This window comes from Aethalodelphis obliquidens, unplaced genomic scaffold (genome assembly GCF_003676395.1).
Source record: "Aethalodelphis obliquidens isolate GAN/ISIS:26980383/991018 unplaced genomic scaffold, ASM367639v1 scaffold3, whole genome shotgun sequence".
In the NCBI taxonomy this organism is placed as follows: Eukaryota; Metazoa; Chordata; class Mammalia; order Artiodactyla; family Delphinidae; genus Aethalodelphis; species Aethalodelphis obliquidens.
In genome coordinates this window covers 24,311,649-24,320,994 of record NW_020837947.1, presented here as the reverse complement: position 1 = coordinate 24,320,994, position 9,346 = coordinate 24,311,649, and the positions used below count along the sequence as shown (strand labels likewise).

Sequence of the window (9,346 nt, the reverse complement as noted above, 5' to 3'; positions counted from 1 at the left end):
AATTAAGAAAAAAATGCTCTTTGACAACTTAGCAGCTTTTGATTAAACGACACCAAGAGGCATGTTACAGTGATAACAATGAAGCATTATGCCAATTATGTTAAATCCTGCTCTCCGCTTTAAGCTCATCATGACCTGTTTCAGTGTCCTGTAATTTATCCTCTGGAATGCTTACTCTCATCAATAAAGTGTTCAAGAGAAAAAAAGAAAGCCACCAAAGGGAATAACCACCCCCAAATGACTTCTAGAAAACAAGTATTTCTTAACTTTTTATTGACATTGGCAAATTAAAATAGAATAAATTAACAAGTATTTTTTCAAAAAAATGTTTTGTACAAAAATACTGTCAAAATTTCCTAAAAAGCTTTCAACACAGTAGTATCTTTTCATGTACTGAATATAACTATTAGCACAGTGTCAAAAATGTTGAAGACAGAAACAAAATAAAAATCTGTGAAATGTTTGCCACTGATGACATTCCACACCCTATTATTGTCTGTACATATCGGGGAGGGGGACAGCCACCTTGAAAGTGAACAGTATGACTTTTCCTGATCCAGAATGGTTTGGCCCACATCTGTTTAATCTTCCAGTTTAGCATATTTTAAAAATTAGTCTGTACTCAAATGCATAGTTAAAAATATGAAGCGAGATGGCAGAGTTTGTGCAGTAATATCTGCCCTTCAAAGTTCATGCAACCAACTAATGCAATTTTTCCTTTCCCTCGTAAATCTGAATGCAGTTCAGTCATTTGAAACCATCTACAAAATCCACAAGATTAAGCAGTTTGCCAAGATTAATATCTAACAGTTGAGCACTGGAGAAAGTGAGGAAATAAGGAGTAAAAACAAACAACAAAAAAGACCAAGTTAACTAGATATTTCAACTACATAAGGGAGGTGAATGTCAAGGCTACAAAAACGAAACAAAAACAGAAAAAAAAAAGTGGCAGCAATTTTTTTAAACCAATTTGTACAAGTTTATAGTTTACTTTGTTTCCAAGTTCTCAAACCTTTCACGATCTGAAAAGTGAGATACTGTGTCTAAGGGAATGTTTTTTAATTCACACCGAAGAAATTGGGGGATTTGATTTCTTTCGCCGGGATTTCGATCGAGTCAACAGCTTACTCTGCTGGGCTGTTGTTTGCACACGAAGTCCGTCATAAAATCAAACTCGTTTTGCCCCAGCCAGAGTTCGGGCAGCTCCTTGATGCGGTCCAAACCCATTTCTATCACTAAGGACATAAGCACTTCCTCGTCGATGAAATCAGTGTCTATGACATTGGGCGGCAGCATTGCAGCAGGGACGTGGGCCACGGAGGCGGGCATGTTGCTGCTGCCGCTGCCGCCGCTGCCGCCGCCGCTATTGCTGCTGCCCGCGCCGCCGCCCGAGGTGCCCGCCGAGCCGCCGGGGGTGCTGCTGCCGCCCGAGCCGCCGGGGGTGCTGCTGCCGCCGCTGTGCTTGGGGTTGCAATCTCGGAAGTGCTGGTTTGTCCCGTTCATCTGGTGGCCTGCAGCAGGGTGCAAATCCGGCATGTAGTGGTTGTGGGGATAGGGGTGGTGGTTGAAATACTGGTTGTTGAGCTTCTGCAACTGCATGCTGGCCGGCAGAGAGCCTCCCTGGCTGGCCACCGGGGGGCCCATGAACTGGGAGCTGTTAAACCTGGCCCCGGGAGCCAGCGCGCTCGGGGGGTGCCCTCCGTTCACAGTCCCCGGCCCCATCGCGTGCCTGATGCCGCTCGTGGCGTTCATGTTGCTTGCGCCGTAGTGTATGTGCTCGCCCATTAGCGCGTTGAAGGCGTGTTGGGGCTGCTGCTGGTGATGATGGGGGCTCGGGAACTGCCCCACGCCCATGCGGTGGGCAGGGTGGTGGTGCAGCCCGTTAGTGCCGTCGGGGAAGCGCCCGTGGTTCATGGCCATCATATGGTCTGCCATTTCCAGTCCTGAAAGTGAAAAGGGCAGACGGTAAGCCCTGCGCCACACGTGTCGCCCACCTCGGTGCACCCCACTTTTTCTCGGCTCTGGCCCCCAGGCTCACCCGACGCACTTCGGCTGCGAATCATCATCCCGAGGATCCCACTAGGAGCCTGTGCACCCGGGCTCGCCACCAAGGCGGACCTGCCACCCACAACAGAGCCGCGCGCTGCACAAACAGCCCTTTCCCCTGCGATCGGGCGGGGGACCCAAGCCCACACCCCCCTCTGCTCCCCGAAGTCGCCTAATAAAGGAAGTGCCCCGTAGCTCTGCCGCGAACTTCAGGCATTAAATCAGCCCTCCTCATCCTGTTGTTGCACATCCTGTTGTTATTCCCCAGCTCCGCCTCACGCTCTTCCTCCGGGCAAACCCAGCCCTCGGAGGACTGGGCTGGCAGAAGCCCCAGCCAGCTTCGCCCGCCGCGCTTACCTTCCGTCCTTGCGATTTCTGCTCCGAAGACCGAGGGCGGGATCGTCGGGTCCAGGACCGGCTCAGCAGCACATAGAGGGGGCCTTTCTGGCGTGCAAGGCGCTCGCTGTCGCGAAGTCGGCGCCGAAGTCTTGCAGCAGCTGCTGGGGCAGAATCGGAGCCGTTCCCTTTTATTTCCCCTCTGCTGCCCTCACAGCTCGGCAAGACCGCCCGGCAGCTGCCAACAATGAGCTGTGTTTCTTAGGGCTTTGGGCACAGTTAATATAAGGGATTTCAGGAAGGGCGGAGCGAGAGCCTCCGGGAGGGCGGCGGGAAAACGCGGATTCCGGAACATCGGGCACACCGGACCGGGTCGGGCAGCCGAGTCCCCACTGCCGGAGGCACGTGCACAGAGGCTGCGGGCCCAGGCGCCGCCCCGCTGACCCCGGATGCTGGCTTCCTCCCGGCCCACAAATACCAGACCAGGCCGCCCCCGGAGCAAGGACAGAATCCTCCCTGGACTCTCAGCCCGAAGGTAGCGCCTGCCCGGAGAGCAGCGAGGAAAACTCACCGCCCCCCTCTGGCCGGATTCCCCACCCCGAGCTCACCTAGCGATCTGTGCTGCTTTCTGTGGGAAAACGGGTTTCACCCAGCGCCCCGTCCATAGTGCCCTTCTACCTCCCCGGGTTTGCAAAAGACTACCCAGGTTGCAAAGAATGGCTGTGTTTACCCGTGTGGGTTTTTAAGCGCCGGGCAAATAATGCCCCTTCCCCTGTGCGCGCTTTCCTGGGCTGTGCTTTTGTGGTTTTATAGGGGCAGTAGGTAAACCCGATCTAGACATTCTGCGTGTAGATGCATTTTTTTCCCCACTCCTTTCAAGGACAGGAGCGGGGGGGGGGGCGGGGAGCGGCAGCAGCTGCAGGTGGACTGAGCGCGCTCGCGGGCCTGACCGCCTCCGCTCCAGCGCCCTGGAATCCGGTCCGTGCTTTCGGGGCCGCTCGCCGCTCCCGGGGTACGTGTGCTTCTGCTAAGTTTGCGTTTGCAGCTCTTGGTAGCTTTGGCATCCGAGCTGAGGCGTCTCTGCTCTGTAAACAAACTCAGCGATCCTCGTCCCCAGATCCACCTTTTTGCACATACGCAGTTTCTTGCTTCTGCTGTTGCCCTTGATCCGGGAGGTGGGGGTGTGTGCAAACTTGCATAGCCTCCCTCCGGGCTCTGCCTGACGGTTTGGGGTTGATTTAGAAGCGAACGGGTTTGTAATTAAGAAATTCGGGGGCTGAGTAAGGCTGCTGTAGCTGGAAAAGGAAAACAAATAGATAACATGGTAATCGCTTTGTAAATAAAGTCGTTCTGGAGGTGGGCACGTAGCTGCACGTCCCGTATGGCACCGTGGCACACACTGCTGGGACTCTTCCTTTTCAGTGAAATTGCTCAGTGGGGTAATAGGCGATAATAATAACCTTGCTTCCCTGAACGCGGCACAACTAGCCTGGTCGTCCATTTGGCTCACTGACTTGCAAATAAAAGCCCTAACGCCCGTCTGGGCCACTACCCAGTCGGAGCTCTCTTGCTTTTTCAAATGGGGAAGCCGAGTTGTTGCCCCAGCACCATGATGAGGCTGCTCGGAGATTTTATATTGCTCTTTATGTGGTAAAAGTGACTTTAGCGCTCCGAATAAGGACTTCTGTTCAGGGTTGTTTCTTCATAACTCGATATCCATTGACGACTTCCTGCTGCGAAGAGCAAGTCCCCCGCCCCCCTCTTTTTTTCTCCCTTCTTGCTCGCAGGACTTCTTTAGGCCCTTCTTGAGGACTGGAAATTCTGATATATTTCCCCTTTCAGGAATTTGCAGAAGAGAACGAATCCTGATTATTTGTTTCGATTACCCCTCTGTCTTCCTCTAGTTATAATATATGTGTAGAATATTTAATATGTATATTTAAACATTGTTACTGTCTTCCTCTTTTCTTTTCTTTCCTTTTGCACACTCTCCAGTATTTGTAACCGTGTATGCAATAATTTTTAAAGCTCAGAAATACTTGCTTTTTGGATACTTGTGCACAGAATACATCGCAGTTTTGGTTGCAACAATCGCCTCATCTCCTGTCCACCCACCACTTTTACCTGTAGGTCATGGACTTGCAGCTACAGAATCAGAGGCTTGGAAGAGACCTGCCACTTCCTATCAAAAAATAGACTCGAAAATATTGGTCAACCCCAGACTCAAAAATTGCCAGATAGATTGTTTACTTCCCTTCCTAGTACTGCTGTGTCTTGCGACACAAAGACCAGCTCTTGAATGTCTAATCTAAATTCCTCTTGCAACCATTAAGGAAAGGTGGCAGCTCCATGCTGCTCCAGTGGTTCCACATACTATTGGGAAATCCCTTGAAAGGTCACCTCCCCATCCTCCACCCCTTAGAGGGAACAGAAATTCCTTCTGGGGCCAGCTGGTTAGAACCTGGTATGCTTTGTTCATTTATTCATTCATCCAGTGAATATTTACCAGGTGCCAGGCACTTTTCCTAGCTTCTGGAGAGACAACCAAGACAGGAACTCATGGTCAAACTGTGCAGCTGCACAAACAAGCCTCGGACACACTTTGATAAGTGTCACAACAGCATTACACACAAGCACTTCCAGGGTCACACAGTAGGGACACCTAACCTAGTTTTCGGGCCTTGGGAAGGCTTCCCAGTGGGGTGGTGATAAGTTGAGGCCTGACTATGAGTAGAAGTTAGGCCATCCCAGGCAGGGGGCGCAGGGAGAGAAACAAGGTTGGAGAGGTAAAGGGGCTGGATCCTATGGGCACTGGTCCCCAAGCTGAGAAATTTGGGTTGTATCTTGAAGGTAATGAGAAGTGAGTGAAGGCTTGTGAACCAGTGAGATGATCAAATTTTCATTTTAGAGAGACCAGGACAAAACTGTGGAGAATGGATTGAGAAAGTAAGACCGGGGACAGGGAGTTCAGTTAGGGGGCTGCTACAGTCATCCAGGGGTAGGCAAAGCCCAGTGTAACCAGGGGTTTATCCTGTGAACCGGGGTGAGGCAGTGGTCTGCACGTGGCCCTGATGGTACTAGATGGTTGTATTAGTTTCCTAGGGCTGCCATGACAAAGTACCACAGACTTCGTTTACAATTCTCAGGCGTAAACAAAAGAAAATTGTTGTCTCACAGTTCTGGAGGCTAGAAGTCCAAGATCAAGGTGTTGGCAGGGTAGGTTCTGAGGGCTGTGAGGGAAAATCTGTTCCGTGCCCCTCTTCTAGATTTGGTGGTTTGCTGGCCATCTTTGGTGTTTCTTGGCTTGTACAGGTATCACCCCAATCTCCGTCTTAATCCTCACGTGGTATTTTTCCCTGTGTGTGTCTCAGTGTCCAAATTTCCCCTTTTTTATAAGGGCACCAGTCATATTGGACTAGGGCCTATCCTAATGACCTCACTTTAACTTGATTACCTCTGTAAAGACCCTGTCTCTAAATGAAGTCCTTTCTGAGGTACTAGAGGTTAGAATTCCAACATTTTTGGAGGGACACAATTCAACCCATACCAGTGGTGGAGAAACTGAATAACACAAGACCCCCCCCCCATTATGGAAGAAAGACATAGCCTGGAACTTTCTTCCCAGCTCTCCTGCTGGCCTACACTTTCATTTCTTCATGTTTCTGCTGCTCAGACACCACCTCTATGAGGTCTTCCTGATTATCCTTCCCAACTAGCAATATCCCTCTTTGTTTTCTTACACTGTTTTGTTTATCCTCTTAGCATTTATCCCACCTGACTTGTTGCATATTGAATTTTCACTGTCTTCCCCCCTGGAATGGCAGCTCCAGGAGAGCAGGGACCTTGCCTGTTTGTTTTTTCAGTGTCTAAAACAAGTCTTTTACTGATTAGATTAGTGAGACGATGGATGGATGGATGGATGGATGGATGGATGGGTGGATGGGTGGATGGATGGATGGGTGGATGGAAGGAAGGAATATAGCAGAATTACAAGGGAACCCAAATAAAGGGCTTAAGGGCCGGTGGTCAGGAAAGATTTTTCTGGAGAATGTTAATTTTAATACTGGCAGTAGAGAAATCTAGTGGAAAGGAGAACAGCAGCTTACCACTGTCTGCATTGTGGCCTGTTATGGACTTGAGGAAAACTGATCTGTTTGGGAGGGAATCATTGACTACTGAGTATGGAGGAAGGTCCCCATTGGTGTGCAATTTTGATTGAAATTCAAATCAAATTTGAATTTGATTCACATTCAAGGCTTTTGGAGGTAAGCCTTGGGCTTCAGCTAAACTGAGTTGAGGAAAGGCTGACTGAAGGGCCCAGCTTCAAAAAATATACGAAAGAGTTCATACCTGTGTGGTGGAGCTAGGGTGAGGCTGGGGCGCAGTGTGGGGTTTAATATGGAGTCTTTTTTGTGCTTTACCTAAATGATCTCACCTAATCCTCACCTTAGCAAGTAGGGATTACTTTCATCACTTCAGAAAGGAGGACTTTGAGAGTTAACAAAACAACCCTACCCCAGCCCCCAAACTATCTTCTCAGAGGGATTAGGGAAAAGGGGAGAGAAGGAATCAGTCAGAGCCAGACACTGGTTGGGCCCATTCTCCTCTTCCCCTCCTCCCAAGACCTTGACTCCAGGTCTTAGCTGGTGAGAAAAACACTGCTGCTGCTTTGTTCCACCATCCACTTGGCCGCCATAATGACACAGGACCTCTGACTGAGCATGAAGTGTGGCAACAATCCATTTCTGCCTTTCTCCTTCTCTCTCCTATTCTCCCTCATTCACAGGATGGAAAGTTCTGATATTTTACTGGTCTGTGGAATAACTGGGGGTAGGAAGTGTCAGTGGATCCAGATCCAGAAACTGCGGATGGACTTTAGTGGCAGGGTGAGGACACATGGTTAGTAAAGAGGCAGAAGCCCTATATACAACCTTGCATTATCTGCAAGTTGAAGAAATAATGTCTTACATGTATGTGTATATGTCAAAATAAGAAATTCATATAATTTTTAAACCTATGGATTTGGTTCTAATTAATAAAGTGCAAATTTACTGGAAATCATTACTAAACTCAGAATGGTTTTTCTGTTTTTATGTATTTTCACATTTGATAAGAAATACAGTTATTACCATGGAGGGGGGGGACAGTGAAATGTTTTTGTTAAAAAGGGGCTTTAAACTTGATGGAGTTGATTCTGTCTCACCTGAGAAGATGGTTAAAGACTCTAGAACATCATCTGTGATTCAGCAGATTGGGCGTGGGGCCTGAGGGTCTACATGTTTTAAAAAAATCTTCCAGTTAGTTCTGATGTTTAGCCAAGTTTGCAAACTACCCATCTTGTCCATAGGTGGGTGACAACTGGGGTTGTTCTAAAAGTGATCACGGGTGTGGGGTAAGCCTGGTTTATGCTCATAAAGTCCTGTTCCCCTGGATTGCTGCCCTCTGCCCCCACCCCCCCATGATTGGAATTTTGCCCATCTTTGAAGGTCCAGTTCAACTGACGTCTCCTCTTTCAAGCCTTCCCTGATCCCCCAGATAGAAAGGATTCTGGCTCCCTTGGTGCTCCCAAGGCATTTTGCTCAGATCTTCCTTTATGACTTATTCTGGCTTGAGTTATGGGCATTTGTACCCTCCTGTAGCCTTCTCGGTAATGGCAGAGGTTCCTTGGTGAGCCCCCGGGTACTACACAATGTCATGCATAGAGTAGCTTTTATTAGTCTGCCCGGGATGCCTTAACAAAATACTACAGACTGGGTGGCTCAAACAACAGACTATTTTCTCATAGTTCTGGAGGCTAGAAGTCCAATATCAAGGTGTCAGCAGGGTTGGTTTCTTCTGAGGCCTCTCTCCTTGGCTTGCGGATGGCCGATTTCTTGCTGTGTCCTCACCTGGTCTTTTCTGTATTTCCTCTGTGCTGAAGTCCCGGGTGTCTCTTTGCGTGTCACAAATCAGATTGGATTAGGACTCACCTATATGGCCTCATTTTAATTTAATCACCTCTCTAAAGACCTTATAACTAAATACAGTTACATTCTGAGATGCTGGGGGTTAAGACGTCAACATATGAATTTTGGGGGACACAATTTAGCCCATAACATACCTCATGCATGTTCTGATAAATGACATTTTATTAGTCTACAACTTTAACAATAAACTAGACAATACTTATTTGGGTTATAAAGTTGGATGAGGTATGTTGGAAAGCAGAAGAAGAGTTGAGTGACCTTAACTAGATAAGGTCACTTATGGTGGTCATATGCCATCAAGGGCTTCCCTGGTGGCGCAGTGGTTGGGAGTCCGCCTGCCGATGCAGGGGACACGGGTTCGTGCCCCGGTCTGGGAAGATCCCACATGCCACGGAGCGGCTGGGCCCGTGAGCCATGGCCGCTGAGCCTGTGCGTCCGGAGCCTGTGCTCTGCAACGGGAGATGCCACAGCAGTGAGAGGCCTGCGAACCGCAAAAAAAAAAAAAAAAAGCCATCAAAATCAGGATTGTATTCAATAGGAAAAACTTCAAAGGCCCCAGAGGACAATAACAAACTTCACGGGTATTGGATGGGAAATTACCAACTAGGTATAACAAATTCAGCCAAAAAAAAAAAAAAAAAGAAAAGAAAATTGTGAGTCAAACTGAGCTATTGGTTGAATGGAAGGCAGCAATGCAATTCTGTTATTAAAAAGGAAACAACTTGGAGTGTGTTAGGAGTGAGAAAAATCAAATGATAGAGCTGGAAGTAGTCCTTTTGCTACACTTGGCTCTTCTTTAGAGATTGTAGTTGGTTTTTAACTTTACATTTTAATAAAGAGTTACAGAAACTAAATAAGGTTCATTTAAGAAAAGGGAAATATATTTTAAAGGGATGGGAAATGGGACTTATAATGGCTGTTTAATCTGGAGAAGAAAAAGCTGACAGGTGACTTAATCCATATGTTCTGGTGTACGCATAGGGAAACTAATATGGTGG

General features: G+C 48.1%; 1 protein-coding gene across 1 annotated transcript; it reads right to left on the bottom strand.

The window, feature by feature from the left end:
* Positions 1–256: 256 nt before the first annotated feature.
* On the bottom strand, positions 257–2,638 carry CITED2 (Cbp/p300 interacting transactivator with ED-rich tail 2). The gene is made up of 2 exons (XM_027084990.1): positions 2,404–2,638; positions 257–1,943 (listed from the first exon to the last, which is right to left on the bottom strand). Exon 2 carries the CDS (start codon positions 1,933–1,935, stop codon positions 1,117–1,119), a length of 819 nt encoding a protein of 272 aa, XP_026940791.1. The 5' UTR covers positions 1,936–1,943; positions 2,404–2,638; the 3' UTR covers positions 257–1,116.
* Between the last annotated feature and the right edge of the window lie 6,708 nt (positions 2,639–9,346).

Excerpts from the sequence above, each read along its gene's own strand:
- CITED2 (XM_027084990.1), bottom strand. The coding sequence starts at position 1,935 with ATGGCAGACCATATGATGGCCATGAACCACGGGCGCTTCCCCGACGGC.